Source organism: Suricata suricatta, chromosome 10 (assembly GCF_006229205.1).
Source record: "Suricata suricatta isolate VVHF042 chromosome 10, meerkat_22Aug2017_6uvM2_HiC, whole genome shotgun sequence".
NCBI lineage: Eukaryota > Metazoa > Chordata > Mammalia > Carnivora > Herpestidae > Suricata > Suricata suricatta.
Window position 1 is genome coordinate 18,653,249 of NC_043709.1, and position 20,208 is coordinate 18,673,456.

General features: G+C 35.2%; 1 protein-coding gene across 1 annotated transcript in view; it reads right to left on the reverse strand.

The window, feature by feature from the left end:
* Positions 1 to 20,208, reverse strand: part of PARPBP (PARP1 binding protein) — a 65,728-nt gene that overhangs the window by 11,981 nt on the left and 33,539 nt on the right. The window contains exons 5-9 of the mRNA XM_029954342.1: positions 17,747 to 17,917; positions 16,261 to 16,415; positions 6,712 to 6,895; positions 3,630 to 3,808; positions 762 to 843 (exon numbers count right to left, since the gene is read on the reverse strand). Coding sequence (XP_029810202.1) covers positions 762 to 843; positions 3,630 to 3,808; positions 6,712 to 6,895; positions 16,261 to 16,415; positions 17,747 to 17,917 — 771 coding nt within the window. The remainder of the gene's footprint in view (positions 1 to 761; positions 844 to 3,629; positions 3,809 to 6,711; positions 6,896 to 16,260; positions 16,416 to 17,746; positions 17,918 to 20,208) is intronic.

Genomic DNA, 20,208 nt, shown 5'->3' on the forward strand with positions numbered 1-20,208 from the left:
TTTTAAACACTTAAAAAACACAGTATTGGCTACTGACAGGCACAAGCATTTGAAATGAGAACAGAAAAACTTAGTTCAAACCAAATAAAAATATAAAGATATAAAGAATAGCTCTAGTCAATAAACAATGTGAACTGTTCTCCATGTCTCAATCTACAATTAATTATATTGTGTCATAATATCTTCAGACAGGAATAAAGTGGAATTTATATAGTCTCTCAAGATTAAGTTTAAAACGTGAGTAATGATGGATGCCTGAGTGGCTCAGTCTGTTGAGCATCTAACTCTTGATTTCGGCTCAAGTGGTGATCTCACAGTTCATGAGATGGAGCCCCACGTTGGGCTCCCCCTCAGGATTCTCTTTTTCCCTCTCTCTCTGACCCCCCTTGTCTTGTTCTCACTGTCAAAATAAATAAATAAATATTAAGAAGTATAAAAAATAAAATGTGTGTAATGTAAATGAGAAAATCATGTCTTCTTCATTTTCCCCTTCATTCACTGAATAGACATTTATTGAACACTTACAAGAGCAAGTGCTTATTCCTTTCCTTCTTTTAGCTCCAGGATATTGAATAAGCCAAGGAATAATTAGCCAAGATTGTATAAAAGGAAAGTTTCTGTATGTCAATGTCATAACTCATTTTCCATTTAATTCCTATTGTTCCATGTATATTCATAATATCCAGATCAACTTTCTATATTTATATCTTCTACAAATAAAAGCATTTTAATCATTTTTATGACAGTACATTAAACTGTACCTTAGTTTTTCTCTCTTGCACTGACTTATGGATGCGTTCTCTTAGGGGTTTCACTGATGAATTATTCACTTGTGTGGGAGATCTATGTCCAAAAAAAGCAAAAATTCATAAACAAAAGTAGCTTTTTAACTTGTTTTTGCCCCTCCTCATCCCAAAAAAGAAATGAAATAAAAAGACAACTAAACCTAGTTGTTTATAATATTATATAAAAGTGTCAGTATTACTATTGAAAGTTCTAAGGATTAATAACTTGCTAAATTAACTAATACAGGCACTACATATCTGAGTTTCTGATCTATGTGAGGTACTGTGTAAGATATTATGAAGGACAGAACGTAGACTCATTCATTGCCCTGAATTCAGGCATCCTGAAACCTAAGGTAAAGGAAATAAGACATCCACACAACTAAAATTTAAAATAAAAAAGGACAAGTGCCATAGCAGGGGAATTCAAGAGAAAAATATAGTTTAGAAATAGGACGGTCAAAGAAGGCACAATGGAGAAAGAAACACTGGAGCTTTGGAGCTAGACAAACCTGGATTCCTCAATAAATTCCTTTCTGGCTTAATAGAGCCAGAGTCATAACCTCTTTAACTCAAAAGACTGTTATATAAGAATAAAGAATAGTCTATTCTAAGAAACACTCGTTTATAACCTTACATTGACTTATATTCATACACCACATTGTCCTTAATTTTATCATTTCAATGCAGACCACTAAAAATTCACTTTACCATGAATTTGTACTTGTCTGCAAAATGACAATTGCAAATACTAACATAACAATAAACAATTGAAATATGTTTGGCCACATGATTGAGAAAAATAACTCTTTAAAATGGATGTAGGGATTAATTCTGTTTAAAAAAATTTCTATAAACACAAAATAACTTTCTCTATGAAAATGGTAGAACTGAATCTGAGAAAAAAATTAATCATTTATGATTTTACCTAAAAAGCAAACTGTGCTGAACAGAAGTAGGTAAAGAAGAAAAAAAATAAAGATTCATTTTCTTTATACTTTTTTCAAGAATAGTTGACAAATTTTCATGGTTAGAAAAGTATTTGGAAACCTTTGAGGTAGAATATGGAAGAATTATATCATGATAGAAAAGAATAATTATTGAAAGCTGGTGAAAAGAGTTTACATAAATTGGAAGACAACACTGAATGACAGACCATTGTAAAGTTTCTCTTTAAAGGGTAGAGAAGAATAGAAGAAATCATACGAGTAGGATAACTTTGTAAAGTTTCGCCACAATGTACTAAATACAATTTAAAATTGTTGTTCTAAAGTTTTACATGTTTCTATAAATGAATGTTCATTAATGAAAAACCTCACCAACTTACTCAATATCTGACCTAGTCGTTAAAACTGGAGCATATCAACGTCTTGCACTGAATACCAACACTAACTTAGTATGTGTTTTTCTTCATAATGTGAGGAAGAACCAAAAGAGGTCAATTCCAATTTAAGTTTGATATATATGCTCTCTCTGGTTCTCATGCAAAACAGCACAATCCTTGGAGGAGAATGTTGGGAGCTATTTGAACTCACCAGTAGAGCGAAAATTCCTGGTGAGGGTACTGTCTTTTGCCCCCAGACAGCTCCCAAAATCTACCCTCTTGAAACTTTTCATTTTTGCTTGGGCACCAAACCTCAGAGTGCTCTGCTGATTAGTGTCAGGAGTGGCCTGTCCCCCTGCCCTGTCCCTGAGGGATGACTGCATCTGGTCAGGGAAAGGATGAGTAAAAACTAGAAACACCCTAATGCAACATATAGTTTTCCCCTAAGCAATTAACTGATAACTGACTACCTTCTGGGCCTGAACACCTTTGTGAAAGTTGCTACTGCAATAAAATGTATCAACCATCTTTGGGACTGTGAGAGCAGACATTATGACTCCTGAGAATCTGTTTCCCTGGGAACTTTCTCTTAGGGTTATAAACAGCCTAATGACCCTTACTCATAAAAAACTGACCTTTACTAAACAATGCTGTTTGCCTCTTAGTTAAAGGTCACTTTCTTAAGGCTAGACCTGAGGTTTTGTAAAAATACCTATGACACCATGAGTGCCTGTAGCTAAGTTTTTTATGACAGTCGTAACTACTAGAATTGTAACTTCTGCAGAAACCATGTCCTGGAAAATTGTAAAACTTATCTGTGAGAGATCATTTACTGCTCTTTCTGGTCCTTGTACCTTTTGCCATAAATAAAGCTTGAGAACCAGACAGGGCAGAGATGCCTGCCAGAATGGTAGAGACGCCTGCCAGGTGGGCAGGGGTGCCCGTCTGGTGACCAGAATGAAACTCAAGGCTCTCTCACTCTCTCTCACCTACACCATCATCCTTCAGGGGAACCCTGGACCTGTTGGAGCTGGACTCCGGCAGGAGAGACCTTAGGTTTTGGAGAAAGACACTTTTATTGCTTGCTTAACTGTGCTTTACTAAGCAAATTACTTAATCTTTCTCTCAAGTGTCTAATTCTTCACTTATAAAGTGGGTATATTATTGAAAGAGGTTGTTATGAGAGCCGAAATAATGTAAGTCAGAGCGGTTGTTAGCAAAGTTCTTGACATACGTGACAGAATAAAGATTTCCAAAGCAAAAAACAAGTACAAAAAAATAAGAAAAACAAAATACCTGTCATACTCTCAGAAGATACTACATTTAGACATATATATAACTTTCTCACATCCAAATGTTCAATTTCCATTTAACTTTTGTCTTTTCTCTTTACACTTTTCTGTAGTCTCCAAGTTTCTTACCATAGCATGTATTTTTTTACTTAATAAGGTGCTTTTTCAAACATTCCCTTTAAACACTAGAGTTAACATTCACTTACCCAGAACTTCCACATTACTTACCTAAAAAGCGTAAGAATAGAAATCCCATTATGATGAATTGTGTTTTCATCATCATATAAAAGCTCTGCTTTGTTTTTGGTAGGCAAACTGGCTGCTTCCTCATCCAAAAGAAATAGTAAAGTTTTCACAGTATCTCTGCCACAGTATGCAGTGCCATGGTTTATGGCATAAGATTTTGGCTAGAGCAAAAAATAATATTAAGTAAATGTAATAATCATCAAAGTTGGGTCTATTAACCATTCTTTTCCATTTCTTGGGCAACCATTCTTCTCCTCTTATAGTTCAAGTAATAAAAGAATCAGCCATGGGAAATGGCTTTAAAGCATGTATATTTCTCCCTCAAGTCATACTAAAATCAATCTTAACATCTTCCAGAAGCACAAAAGAATATAGAAAATAGTATCATTAGGGAAGATATTGATTCTGATAAAAATAACATCCCAGGCTTTAAGTCAGAAAATTTAGTAACTATCTAGCTATGTGAACCCAGCCTCCTGACTTAACCTCCTTGTGTATTTTTTTTTTTATACCAGAGATGGGGTTCTGTTGATCTGACTACCAACCCCACAGATGGCCATAAAGATCCATTCAAATGCAAAAAATAAAAATGAGTTGACATTCATTTACTCAGTAATCCACTGAAACAAACACACCAAGTCCCAAGCACAGTGTTTGAAGCTAAGGCTACAAAGGTAAAAACCACGGACCCATAGTTCCTAAATAAAATAAGTAACCAGCAAGTATATTACAAAATACTAAGTGCTATATATATTTTTAATATTTGTCTATTTTTGAGAGGGAAGGAGGGAGAGAGAGAGAGAGAAAGTGCACACATGCAAGCAGGTGAAGGGCAGAGACAGAGAAAGAGAAAAACCCCAAGCAGGCTCCACAGCTGTCAGCACAGAGCCTGGCACGGGGCTTGGGTGAGCTTGATCTCAGGAACCATGAGATCATGATCTGAGCCAAAATCAAGAGTCGGATAAGGCTTAACCAAGTGAGCCACCCAGGGATACCCTTAAGTGCTATTTGTCACAGAAGGTATACATGGTACAACAGGAGCACATAAGAGGTAGTGAACAATTTATTCAGGTATCAAGGATGGCTTCATGAAGGAGGAGACACATAGGGGTAGGAGAGATACCAGTATCTTCAAGGACCAGGTAACATGATATGGCTGAAGAACAGAGTAACAGGAAGAGTTATGCAGGATGAACCCAGGAAACCTTTGTATATCTGGCAAAGAAATTATAAGTCAGTATGTTACATAGTTAAAAACTTTTGCTTTATTAAGCAAGGACATCAATGATCCTATTTAGATTTTAGAAAAATGATGGTAATGTGTAAACTATATTCCAGGGTAAGAAGGTTACAAAGCCTGGTGACAAGAACACAAAATAAGAGCCTGCAGTAGTCCAGAGTGGAAAAGGAGAAGGTAGTAGCAGTGAACTACGATAGTAGCAGTGGAGATAAAGAAAAAAGCAGATTAAAAGAGGAGAGCTAGGAAAACTTAGTGACTAGACAGAATAAGGGAAAATATATGATAATATAATATTATATACGGACACATGTAAACACAATCTCTAAAGATATTTCTAGCTGGGTTTGATACCAACTTACTAGTAGTAGGTGCTTTATAACTCTGGGAAAGTTCCTTAACCTTGCTGTGCTTCAGTTAAATCACTGGTAAAACAGGGGTAATGACAGTGCCTAACCCATATGGTACGGTGGACACTGTGCCTAAATATCAAAGTCACCTTTTCTCAGACATCAGTGGTGGTGCCGCTACAATCAGCTTCCACCAACATGGTCTTGGCCTCCTTCTTCTACTCAGCTTGACCAAACCATCCTTATAGCAGCACTGGAATTTTAACAAATTGCTTATCACAATAATGATTGCTCTCACGCTGTATAAGCCTATCACAATAATATGTGCTTAACACAGACTTTTCATTAGTACCAGAGAGAAGTCCACGTTGTTTAACATTAACTTACTGAGAATTATTGGACAGTATTTTTCAAAGATTTCTGATCTGGCTCAAAAACATAAAATTAAGAACCAGGTTGGATCTTTAGTTGTGACAGGAAATGGCAGAGACTGGTGCTCTTAATTACCTGAGTTGTGACAGTTCCTGATTTAGACTTATAGTAATAACCCGGTTGTCATTTGAGCCACGCTAGTCACAGGAGGTGTTAACACACATGAGACACATGGGGCAACGACCCAGGATCTCCTCTGTGTCCCCCTTTCACGTTAATCTAAAAGCATGCAATGTTATTGAAAAATAATTTGAAATGGTTCTATGAATAAACAGATTAATAAGATAATATAAGCAAAAGTCTTTCTTCATGCTCTGATTATTAAAATCACACCTAATGAAAAGAGGCTTTTGTTGCTTGAATAACTGCAACAAATAGATGATAACACATACCCCAAAATTCATTTCTAGAGCTGAAAACATGGTAAACAATTTCTCCTATAATACTATAGTTACTGTACCATACAGTGTTTGATTCTGGGAAATATTCTGGGAATATATAGTTAAAAGATTTCTGAGTATGGGAGAAATTCCTAATATTTGCAGTATGTTGGTAAAAGAGGTAGAAAAGAACACATCATAAAGATTAAAAAATTCTATTGAAGAAAAATAAACTGAATAGAAACCATTTCTCTTGCTGTTGCTCTACAGAGTACCTAGTACAGGGATCAGAACCAGAGAAACTTGGCTCTTATTTTATGTTTGAATAAATTGGAAAATAATGGTTTCATAAGAATAATTATTGAAAAACATTACAAAACACCTTAATATGCATTAAGAATTATAAACTTCTAGTGCTACAAGGGATAGTGAAGATTATCCAATGCCTTCTTTAGCAAACACAGACAATTGGCCCAAAGATGTTATGATTTACTCAAGTCAGACATAATCCTATATAATCCTATTGCGAAACTCAAATTTTCAACATCTTATAACACAGGAAACACATTCTTCTGACTTAAGTAGCAATAGTAAACCATTTTGATAACAAGTAGAAGCGATAATGTTTTGTATGGAAGGATAAAGAAAAATAAAAAGCTCATTACTCGTGCAGGACTGATGTCAGCAGTACTAAGTGCTACATCTCCTTGTCGAGAATTGATAATATTTTTAATCCTCAAATCCAAATCCTGAGAGACGTCCTCTACTGCTTTACAAAAAGGATCCCTGCTGTTCTGGCCTTTAATCAGCTGCATCTTTATCACTGACAGTATCCGACCCCCTGCAATGCTGAAAATAGAAATAAGATTACCTTTATAATAGTATTAGAAATGACAATATGCTTATAAGCTTGAAAATATACTTCTCAGAGTTAATCAACAGTTTCCAAAAAATTGGACACTAGTCTTATAAATCAAACTAACACATTTCACGATGAGAACCATGAGAAACAAAATTTAAAAGTTTTTCTAAAAGTAAGACATTTCAATAAAGTTACTTCTTCCTTGATTTGAAAGCTGAAGGGCAATATTTTAAATATGATATATAATGACAGTTTCAGGTACAGTTATACACACCTAAAAAAAACCTAAGAATATGTATGGTTAGATACAAGGTAATAGAAACACTACCTCTCAATTTATACCTAGAATCCTACATTACTTGAATCTTAAAAGCCATTCACTAAGTATTATTATCCTTAAATCACAGATGAGAAAACTGAGTCTCAAAAAGGTTAAATAGCTCGTCCCAGAACACAGAGTGTCTGAGCTAGGAAGGAGGTAGTGAGGACTGACTTGAAGCATGGTACTGCATTCTAATATGAGAATTGTTATTATGTGGAAGGGGAAATTAAGCTAGTTAATACTGAGCTAAAGCAAACCAGAGACTGGACCAACTATGTCCACTAGGCAAGTGTTTTAAAAAACCTGAAGTCAATTATTTCTTTATACTAAGCCTGAGCCTGAATGAATTTAGGTTGCAGTTCCTGCTCTAGAAGGCTGACCTAAAAAAATGTGAGAAATATATAGGAAGAAGGAGTTTGATCTATTACAAGGAAGAAATTAGAGGTGTCCAACAATAGAAGAGGGCTCTTTTTTTAATTCAGGAGATCTCCATTCCTAGAGATGTCCCTGGAAAGGTTGTGCAGTGCTGACGGAGAAGGTGGGGTGGCCTGGCTATAAAGTCAGATTACCTGAGCTCAAAATAACACCTCTCCCACCCCCTCCTACCTTGGGTATTGTTTAACATTTTTAAACGTTTATTTATTTGAGAGAGAGGGAGAGCAGGTGCCTGCGCACATGCAAGGAGAAGAGGGGCAGAGAGAGAAAAAGAGAGAAACCCAAGCAGGCTCCACACTTAGTGTAGAGCCCAACACAGGACTCAATCCCAAGAACCATAAGATCATGATCTGAGCCAAAATCAAGAGTGTAAAACTTAATGCACTGAGCCACCCAGGCACCTCAAACTTTTCTGTGACTTTTATAGTAGCATAAAGGAAATTATGAATTAAGGTTTTAATACACACTGTCTTATGTCAGGTTTTATGTTTTAGGGAAGAAGCCAGGTTTTCTAAGAAACACTGGAAATATGATTGTTTACAATCAAATAGCTGGTCCAAATAGAGAAGGGAAGTTATAAGAAAATTGCAGAGACACTTAAATGTATATTAGACCAGTGTCTCCCAAATCTGCCTGGTTATCAGAATCATATTCAGCATTTGTTTAATATATCAACTCCAGATCCCACCTTATTGAATCACAAACTGCAGAGAACAGTACTGAATAGTTGCGTTATTTTAAAAGTACCACAGGTGATTCTAACAACTATATAAGCTTGGGAAGCATTTTAATTGAAAGAAAAAAAAAAAAGAAAGAAAACTCTCCTTGAGAAGGAACAATGCTAATCTTTATACTACCAGTTTATACTTGGCACACAGAAGAAATAATTGATAAGCTAGTTGAATAAATGACATCATACGACAAAAGATACATATTTTATGATTATTCATATTATTTGTGATACAAAAGTACTTAGGGGCTTTCTGCTTTCCACTTACACTCTGGCAGACTAAATACCCTGGGGGGACATGTCATGGAGCTTGGCAGGAACAGGGGGAAATCTCTAAATACTACTTAATCTCTCCCCCAAGAAAGGGACAGACAAGAGCTGCAGTAAAAAGTTGGGAGCTATAAATGGTAGGCAAGCAGAAGAAATGGGTTTTCCTGGATGCAAAAATCTCCAGAACTACTTTGATCAGGACACAAAGCCCTGGGTGGGAGAAGGCAACCAGAGAATTTCATCTGGAGTCTGAGCCCTCTCAGCGGGGAGGAACTAGTATAGCTTTTAGATTTATTTTGTGTATTTTATATTTTTGAGGCTCTTTTTTTAAAAATGTTTTTCTATTTGGGAATGACATAGAAATACAATTGCTTACTGTTTACTGACCTTGTGTCCGGCAACACTGTTAAACACTACTACTAAGAATAATGCGCCTTTAGCCATCTGGAGTTTTCTACACATACAATCATATTACCATCAAACAATTCTATTTCTTACTTTTCAATTGTTGGATCTCCCTTTTCTTTACCTTGCCTTCCTACACTAAATTGAACATACAAAATTATGCTAAAGAGAAGAGTAGGAATACTTATCTTATTTTAAACCTTAAATAGACTGCTAAAACATTTACCAGTAAGGAGGTCTTTATAGAAACCCTTTATCAGGTTAAAGCCCTTACTCTCAGTTCATTTTACACAGAGTGGGTAGCCCTGTGAGTGGAGATGTCCCAGTAGACTCCTCATCCTAGACAGTCCCTGGGCTTTGTCCCTGCTCAATCAGAGTTCAGCAGCATAAGAACAGACCTTCCAAATCACCAAATACTTTCAAAGTAAAAGCTGGCTTCCTGTGACTTCCCTCTCTTGACTTTCTTCCTTCCCCTAGTTTTTGGCCCACATTTGCATTATATATGCCTACTCATCAATGCATTCAAAAAGTATTTAAATATGCTCTCCAGAATTAACTATTTTCAAGAGAAGGTTCAATCAGGAGACCTAACCTGCCATATACCTGTAATCAGAAGTCTGAGTAAACTCTAAAAATTCTTTTATATATACAGTCACTTTGCTTTTCAATGGTTTTTTCCTTGATTTTCAATCAAAAGCACAGAAAGTAATGAGATGAAATGAAGCCAAAATGAAAGCACAACACTATGTACTTCTTCTGGGAAATAATCTAATGGAAAAGTTTTGGAAGATTTAAAAGGGTAATAAAATATGAAAGAGTGTTGTAATATAAATTACAAGAACAAAAAAATGCTTTCAATGATATTAGGTAAAAGTCACCTTTGCCTCCTTTTCTCAATTCCTTCTAGAACAAATACACTAAAGATGATATAACCCCCTGACTGAATTATATTAGAAAAAAGTCTGTAAGATTTGTGTTTCAGATCCTTGCCCAGCTCAACATTTTGACCTCTGGCAAAATACCTCAAACACTAGTCTACTGCTTGCTACACATTCTCTATTAGAGCCAAATGTTAGGTCTTCAAATATCTGCTCAGCAACATGGTGGCATAATCCAGACTCTTGCTTCTAGAGTCTGGAATCTCTGAAGTTTTAACTCATATGACACCAGAATTTTTGTGCTAAGTAATGGGGATACAATGAATAAAATATTTCTCTTTAAGAGGTCACAATAAACCATATGAAAAGTGAGATACTAAAGGTATAAAGGGAGTTTAAGTGGGGAGGTAAGGGAAGAAAAAGTTATTCAGGAAGGCATCCCAGAAGGTATATTATGAGTACTCTGGATAAACGTTAGTAAAAGAATTTAGGGGTGCCCAGGTAGCTCAGTCCATTAAGTATCCAACTTCAGCCCAGATCATGAAGTTTCATGGTTCATGAGTTCGAGCCCCACATTGGACTCTTGACTGATGGTGTGGTACCCACTTGGGAGTCTATCTCTCTCCCTCTCTGTCTGTCCCCAGCCCCCCTTATTTGCACTTTCTCTCTCTCTCTCAAAATAAATGAATAAACTTAAAAAAAAAGAAAGGAAGAATTTAGGTGAAAAAGAGGCAAACTGTAGCTACTGACTACCAAATGTATCACATTAAAGCTCTGGGGCAGAAAGAGAAAAATAAAGATAGTGAGGGAAAACAGAATTAAATCCCCAAGCCTGTACCAAAACATAGGGACTGAAGGAAAACAATAAGCAGTAAAACAGACAAATGACTGATAATACTTTAGTGTAATTATTGAACATTCTTACTTTACTGTATGGATGGTTTTCTTCTACTATCTCCAAGAACTAGAAAGCTATTTGCTAAAACATATCTTTAAAAATTAAATATGTTCAAATGTGCTACATAAGATATATCAAAAATGCTTCTAGAATATTTTTAAATGAAAAAATATAACATTAGGATTTTGGATCAAAAAATTTCTGTTAGATTTAACATTCTAAAAATGTGTAATAGTCCAATAAGTATAATTCAAGTATACATTTAAAAGTTGTGTCCCAAACTTGAAATACATAATTTTAAATATTGGAACAACAGAGAACTAATTTATATAACCTGAAACCCCTAATTTAAGACATTTTTCAGGAAAGTATTTGCATTTTATGGTGGCACCTACTGGCAAAATGTAGAAATACAACCAACTCATAGCTAAGATGGCCTGATGAAAAGTTGGCAGTGTGGAGGGAAGTGTGAGAACCATTTCTTTAATTTCTCCCCTATTTACTATCCTCTCTTTGATTCAAAGATTACTGTGTTTCTCTACCACTTCCACCCTATATTATACTCAATTACAAGACTTGAATACATTTTTATCTCTAAGTTTTAAGGTTGAGAGACAGGCTAGAGAAAGATCCAGGCAGGAATTAGAGCATTTAGAATTTGTATCTCAGGGGCACCTGGGTGGCTCAGTCGGTTAAGCGTCCGGCTTCGGCTCAGGTCATGATCTCATGGTTACGGTTCGTGGGTTCGAACCCTGTATCAGGCTCTGTGCTGACAGCTAGATCAGAGCCTGGAGCCTGCTTCGATTCTGTGTCTCCCTCTCTCTCTGACCCTCCCCTGCTCACGCTATCTCTGTCTCTCAAAAAATAAATAAAAAACATTAAAAAAAAATTTTGTATTTGTACTGAGGTTTCTGAAGTCTTATCCTGTACCTAATATGAAACCACTGAAGGATTTTAACCATGGGAATAAGATTTGTTGTTTTAGAAAGACCACTGGCAGTAGTGAAGACAAGAGGATGGGACAACTCAGAGGCAAATCTGAGGCAAAAAGAACAATTCAGAGAGAAGTGAAGAAGTTCAGGAAAGAAAGGATAAAAATCTGAAAACAGACTTTCCATAAAAAATGGAAATTAGTTAGTAGCTATAGGAATAGAGATGAGAAGAAAGAATATCAAAAATGTTAAGTAAGTAGTATTGATGGATCTTGGTGGCAGAAGGGATAGGGAAAGAGAAAAACTTCGGATATGTTCCAGATTTCTCTTAGCTTGAGAAAGAGAGGCTTCAACAAGATGGGGCACTTTAGAAAGAGGAAAAGGTTTGCAGAAAAAGATGAAGACTTAGTTTGGGACATGTTGTTTAGTTGCCTTTGTGGTCGCAACCTATAGACAAAGATATGTTTTTGAAACTCAGGAAAGAGGTCTGAATTCCACTGAAATATAGATTTAGAATTTGCATATATGCAAGTCCTAAGTGTAGACAGAAAAATAAGACAACGAAATCTCACAAGGATGGGCGAGAAGATTCTAACAGAGAAGATGATCAAATTTAAGGGCTTTTTGGGTCCAAAAAAGACCATACCAACTAGATCACAAGTGATCTTTGGCAGAATAGCTTCAATAGAGTGGAACAGCAAATGACTCTGAGTCAGTTAAGTAGAGACAAGTAAATAAATATTGAGTGTCTACTCTGTGCCAGAAACCATGTTAACTCTAAGGGATATTAGTGAAAAAAATCACTAAAACCCTCACAGAGTTTACAGTCTGGTGAGAAATACATATTAAATAAGTAGATTTCGGAAATGGAATAAAGGATAGCATTTTTTTTTTTCAAGAATCTCAGTTAGGAAGGAGAAGGAATTGACAAAAATAAGAAGATGGTTTGTTGTTCTTTTCTTTACGGACTGTGGCAAAAATACTAGTAGAAGTTGAAATTATAAGGCAAAATGAATAAGCAATGAAACAGTGTCCCAATAGGCTAGTCATATTATCCCCACTGTAGGAAATATCCTCCCTTCTCCCCATCTGAGCTTCATATCACACCCATTCTCCATGTCGGTCTAACTCCTTCAAGTTCATATTTCAAGATTAAGCTCAACTGTAACTGCTACCCAAGTAAGCATTCCAGACCCTTTTATCCCTGGCTCCCACACACTAGGTCAATTGTCCTTTCCTCTGTACATCCTTTTTTTATTGTATAAATAGGATATATGGCTTTAACTTTCAACAGTTTTTTAAATTAGGAAATGAATATATATACTTAACATATACAAATATCACCATAAAGAAGAAATAAAGATTGCTTAGGGCGACTATTTAGACACCCACATAAATACACCCACTACATGGACACCTACTTCTTCAATGTCTTCTCAAGAACATAGAGTGAATTACTCACTGTGACAAGATAGGATGTCCACAATAACTCACTGATCAGTTAAAGAATTTAAGTCTTTTCTATTCTCTCATTCTAGACACCTCTAAAATGTACTTCTCTCCTGTAGATAACTTCTCCAAACCAGAAATTCCTCCAAAGGGAATGTAATTATAACAAACTACACTGGACTGAATGCATACATTTATGACTACTCCCTCCTAAAGCTGCAGAGAAATGACAGAAACGCAAGTGTTTTAAATCCACGAAGAAAAAGAATGGAAGAGAAGACCATAGCAGATGACAGCAGAGACATAGAATGAAAGGATGGAAAGATGAAAAGCAGATGGACATGTGGTAGCTGACTACTCAGAACAGAGAAAGCTAAAACATATGTAGCTGCTAAAAGAGATTCCAAGAAGCAACTCCAGAAATTCTCAGAAATCAAATTTAATACTGAAGGCTATGATAAAGGGGTTGCAAATAAGAAAGCTGGTTGACAGTCTACATCAGAATGCCTAAATCTTCTCTCCTATTCTAGCAGTCAGGCCAGTGCACTTCTCCTCCCTCAGCATGAAAGCAAGATTACTCTGAAAAAAGTAAGCCAGAGGGGCTTTAGGCCTCGAGGTAATGGGGACTGAAAACAGAGGGACTGAGTAAAGTCTACAGACTGAACTGGGAGACTGAGCATCAACTCCCATCCTACTTCCAATCCCAGAATATTACTGGACTAGCTAGTCATTACTAGCTAGAATATTACTAGAATCCCAGAATATTATTAGAATGGCTAGACTTACAGCTTTCCAACAGAAAATGAAGGATGCCACTGTGGAAATTTTGGGGTAAGTCTCAAAGAAAAGACCTATAGATACTGACATTTGGAGAATCCCCAGCAAAGGAACTAACTGGCTACCAAGCTATAATGAAATCCACTGTACAGAGCTATTAATCAGCTCTATAGGGTCTCATTCTTAAATATGATGAAAGGGCTGTTCAGAATCACCATACATTTTAGGAACACCTCTAACATGAAAGAGGACCAAAAAAACAAAAAGAAAACATTCAACTTAGATAATAACAAAGATAATCCAGGAAGCAGATAAAAAAAAATCTTAAAAAATAAATATAATACTTTTAGATAAATAAAACATGATATAAGGTCACTCAATCAAATGAGAGAATACAATAAAAATATTTGTCTCCTGTTTTTCTCAGAAAGCCTTGTGCACAAAATAAGGGGCCTACCAATTAAAAATAAAATCATGAGATTCAGAAAACAAGGCAGAAGCAAAGAAAATTCATAATGTAATGAAACTTCATAGTCACCACTGTGAAACAGGCCTAACAAGCAAAAGTACACACTGAATGAAGAAGATAGTGCATTCTCCAGAAGGAATGTCTTCAAGGGAAAAAACCAGAACTTATAGATGGCCTAATAATAAGAAATTGTATGGTTTTGTTGGAAAGCTTGATAAAGAATCAATAATAAATATATAGGAAGTAAAGCAAAAGAAAAAAGTGGATATTAACTCTAGAAAAAAACCCAAAAAATTTGTACAAGAAAGGAAGTATAATCACAGCATATCACATAGCTTAGGTGTATTTACAGTCATAATAAAAAAATTCTAAAACATAACGTAAGCTGAAATTGTGGTATAACTACATTGGAAGTCTGTGTGTGTCTGTGTGCCTAATAGGAAGGGGAAGACAGAAAAGGGGGAACTGGATGGTTGGTCAGGAACTTAATAATGGGTAGGAAGTTAATAATTTCTAAAATGAAAAAAAAGCTGCATGAAAATTTTATTTAAATGACATAAATATAAAAACAAAAAACTTAGAGTCAATTCAACTGTAGAGGACTATTCTACTGTAAGCCTATAATGCCACTTGACTTTAACAAAATATATCTATATTTGCTTTGCTAAAAATAAAATATTTAAAATATCTGCGATCTCAGAAGAAAGAGCCAGCCAATATACTTGAACGTTCAGAAGACGTCACTGATATTGACTGTAAGTCATATTCAAAAAACTTTTTCCAAATTTACTTCCTTGTAATGGATATCCATAAAGAAGACAGAAGGAGGATGTAATGCAGAATAAAATCCTGAGGAAAAAAAATTCCTCTTGGAATCTTACGATAAAAAGAAGTTTCCTGAAATAAGATACAGAAATTAAGGGTTCAAGGGTCAGAATCGAGTTCAGATCCCATCTTTGCTACTTAAATAGTAATGTGACTGAGGTAAATTACTTAGTCCCAATGCTTCAATTTCTTCCTCTCTAAACTGGAAGTTTATATAGTACCCCTAATGTAAGGCTCTTGTAATGATCAAATGATAACCCCCATAAAAAGCTGAGTACAATGCCTGACACATATAAAGTATTTAATAAATACCAGCTCTTTTTATTAGTACTATGCTACAGCATACCAACCAAACTGACAGTGATCTATCATGATTGCTAACATATACAATGTACTTTTGTTCCCAAGAAATTACTTTCAAAATTACTAATCATCCAATATGCATATATTATAAATGGGAGTCTACCAGATAAAAATATATTACTTCCAATATCATGTAAAAACAAATTCCAGATGAACCAAAGATTTACACCCAAGAAAAGGAAAAAATGTAGCAGGAAGTAGAATACAGATTTCATCATATCTCTATCAATTTCCTTACTCATTTCTAGGTATGTTTCCTTTACTGTTAAGTAGAAATTTTAAAGAAATTATCTACTCAGTCATGTCCAGTCCTCAAAAGTCTATTTTTTCCAGAAAAAGAGAAACAGAAATCCCTCTTCTATAATCAAATTTTGCCATCTGACCTTGGTAAAATTTTTAGAAAAGACAGGCAGAAACTTAAAGAGATAAGCCATGAGGTTATAATTTATTCACCTAGATATTTTGTTACTTCTCTCTACTGTTTGGTTTGATGCTTGGTCATTTCAATAGCCCCTATATTCAAATCTACCTCTGATTCTGTAAGTTTTAAAGCTAGGTTAGTAACAAACATTTGTAACTTATGAAAAGTCATTCATTACCTTGGATTTGGTATTTCTCCAAGAATCTCATCTAATTTGTCAATGAAGTTAATAAAATTAGACAATCCTTTTACATGTGTCCTTAAAGGATCAGATGGTGATGGTGCATATCCTTTCCCTCCAAGCTCCAGTGTCCTAATAAATGATGTGGCCACCTATGAATTAAAACAAATGATTTAGTTATGTTTCATAATTATTAAGTTTAAAATAAAACTTTATGAAGCTGTGTACATTTATATTATTTCCAGATACAGAGGTAAACACTTTTTACAATTCATGTCACTTAGATTCAGAAGTAAATAATTAAAGAAACAGATGCCATGCAGAATTCATGCCAGGAAGGGTGATAACAATGCAATTGGAGACCGAGGAAACCAAGTTAGGCAACCAACTAACAGCATAAGAATATATTCATAAGAGAATTAAATGACTATAAAGTATTAGTGTACAAATGTATTCTTATATAGATTGAACTGGAATTTTTATATGGATCAAAAAGGTTTTTAAGTATCAACTCTGGGGGCGCCTGGGTGGCTCAGTCGGTTAAGCGTCCGGCTTCAGCTCAGCTCATGATTTCACAGTTCGTGGGTTCGAACCCCATGTTGGGCTCTGTGCTGATAGCTAGCTCAGAGCCTGAAGCCTGCTTCAGATTCTGTATCTCCCTCTCTCTCTGACTCTCCCCTGTTCATGCTGTCTCTCTGTCTCTAAAATAAATTTAAAAAAACATTTAAAAAAATAGTATCAACTATGTTGATCTATTCAAGGGTGGGCAATTAACTCAACTCTTCCAAGCCTTATTTATAAACTAAACACTTAGACTAAATAATCTCTAAGTCTTATCTAGCTTTCACATTTTATGATTTAATCATGTGTATTTCAAAGGGCCTTACCTTTACAATGACAAAATTATGTATATGATGGCTATACTTAAGAGCTTTTCCATCAAAGATGAAATGTTCTAAAGCTGTATTTTCCAAAGTGTATCCTAAGACAAATTCTATGAAATTTCAGTAATTTGGAAGAAAGTTTCAAGGTTAAATAACTTAGAAAACAACAGATTAAATAACATGGTTAATTTACGCATATATCTTAAAGGTAGGACTCCTCAGAGCTTTTAATATACAAACTTCCAATAAAGATATATACTATTTCCAAACTTTTTGCTCTTGGAAACATTTACTCAAGGAGCATTTAATAGGGACGTTTGCCTTTGGAAATATTTATTCAAGAAGAATTTAATAGGACTACAGACTCTACAGAACACATGCAGGAAAACACTGTTTTAGAGATATTCTCTTTGGTCAATTTGAAGAATATGATGATATATAAAAACACAGATTTTCAAAACAAAGGAAGAACATATATTCACAGTTTAAAAGTTGTCTTAGCATAAGAATTCTATGTTAAGAATCCTATATTAATGTACATGTATCCACTGTGTATTAAGAATCTTTTAAAACATCTTGAAAATGTAGTATGTCCATACCAAAAAGATAGACATCTTTTTCTCTTGAGCAGCATGTTTCAAATCAGTGAAGGCTTCTCGTCCAAGTCCTCTATCAGGAATATTAAGAATTTGAGCCAGAGCCAGATCATTCTTTGAATTCACTAACAGGCTTAAATATGAGTAGATAATTTTCCTTGCTAGTAACTGCACCTGTATGACAAAACATTATTTATCTTTTTTCATATGCAGTAAAAATACTTATGACCATTCAATAACAATATCTCATTCAACTCTTTGAGAAAAGTGAACTGCCATAAAACAAAAGTTTGAATTGGACAATTAACATATTCTTGATCATGAAACCAACTTGCCACTAGTGAGCCTCTGCGACCAAAAAACAGCTATCATGACTGTTGAAAACGTCTCTTAAAAATGATATAGGAAGATAAAGTCCAAAGTCTGTATTTCTGATAAGGCTGGATCTCTTTCCACTGCACACATTTGTCACTAAATAACAAGCAGTAATGATGCCTCCTGAAGCTTAGGGAATGAGCCAACTGGCACTATTTGGTTCTTTACCCACACAGGGCTAGACACAGGCTGAATTAGACACAAGGTTAAATTCGGGAAAAAATTATTAGATACTGACTTTGACAATACCAAATAACCAAGCAAGTATTACACTGAAGACATTCAAACAAATAATAACAAGTAGTTGATATTGACATTAGCTGACCTAAAGCAGAGCTATGACTGTTCAAGCACGAGAAAATATTTGCAAAAATTTAATATAAATATCAGTTCTTTCATGTATATTGTACTTGTCTTTTATAGTCAGATAATAAACCAGGGAATTCAATTATCTTATTCTTAAAATTAGCTTTTTATAGCTATTTAAGGCCTTGTAATTTCTAGTATGGGGGAAATGATAGTGTGAACTCCCATAAATAAGTATAAAATATTAGGTAAAATTTTAAAAACATAAATACATAAAGACACCAGGAAGGATCCGAAAAGCAGACACAAGCTAGAGGAGACTTCAATTTTAAAAAAACTGCAACAAGAAGGGTAAGAATAGAAAGCCTGTGGTTATTCAGGACCCTAAACTTCCTGCACTTCACGTGATCATGTGAACTTCACAGAGAACAAACATAAAATGGTAAGAAATTTAAAAAACGATTTAAAGACACTGACAGGTGTCCAGAAGGTAGACAGAAGCTGGGAGACTATTAATCTTAACAGAACTGCAATAAGAAGGGTATGAATTAAGTTTGTGGTTCACTGGCCCAATTTCATGACTGTGGCTGCAGAAGGTAGAAGTGACTATAAGGTGTCCTTAGAATCCAGGGCTGGGAAAGCACCTGGAAATGTAAAGAGGAAAATCCTGGAAAATTTGAGAGCATAAAGAGCCAAAATCCCTAGCTGACAGGGAAACTACACATCCTCCAGGAGGCCCTTCAAAAATGCAGGTCGAAATGAGAAAGAAATATATTCAAGAAAGATTGAGCTATGAGGAACCAGGGCTAGGAGTTGGAAGTTTTGCTAAACTGAATGCATTCCTTAACTGTGTATAGCTTAAGCGGCAGAAAGTTAAAGCTGGACAGGCTTGAAGTGTTAAGTGTGCAGAGCCAAAACTTGTTAGAACTGAAAAGTAAAAATTACAAATCATTAAGAACTGTCTTAGACATTTACTAAGGAAGTCTCAAGTTCATATACATATTAAAAGCACTTTTAAAGGTAACATGCTTTGGGATTATTTAAATTTCATGAATGTAAATTCTTGAAACATGGTAGGCAGTCAGGGTCAATTTTAAGAAACTTTCTTCTGGGCGCCTGGGTGGCTCAGTCGGTTAAGCATCCAGCTCTTTGTTTCAGCTCAGGTCATGATCTCACAGTTTGTGGGTTCAAGCCCTGTGTTGGGCTCTGTGCTGACAACAGAGCCTGCTTGGGATTTTCTCTCCCTCTCTTTCTGCCCCTCCCCTACTCACTCTCTTTCTCTCAAAATAAACTTAAAAAAACACTTAGAAAAAACTTCATTGGACAGGAAAAGGTTACCTTAAACATGGACTCAAAATTGAAGCAAAATTGATTTTTTTCTTAAATATTAAAAATATTAGATAAATATTACTTTTGCAGAGAGGCTCCCTGATTTCCCATATAAAACAGCAATTCATGTACTCCCTTTCTTACCACCATGTAATATTTCTGCATATCAGCCAACTATAATTCTCTCATAGATCTTAATGTTTTCTTTCAGATGTTGTGTATTCTCTTAATCTTTCTACTACCTCATCAGTTCCAGGAGAGCAAATAATGTATCCTTAGGGCCTAAAAGAATGACTGGTATTATAGCAGGTAATCAGTCCATTTTTGTTAATAGGATCTCAATTAGGTTTTTTTCAATGATAAATGAAAGCAAAAACTTAATACATGTATGAGGCCCTCTTAGATATTTCAAAATGAAAACTATTGATAAAACTTACTTGGGATCAAATAAGCAC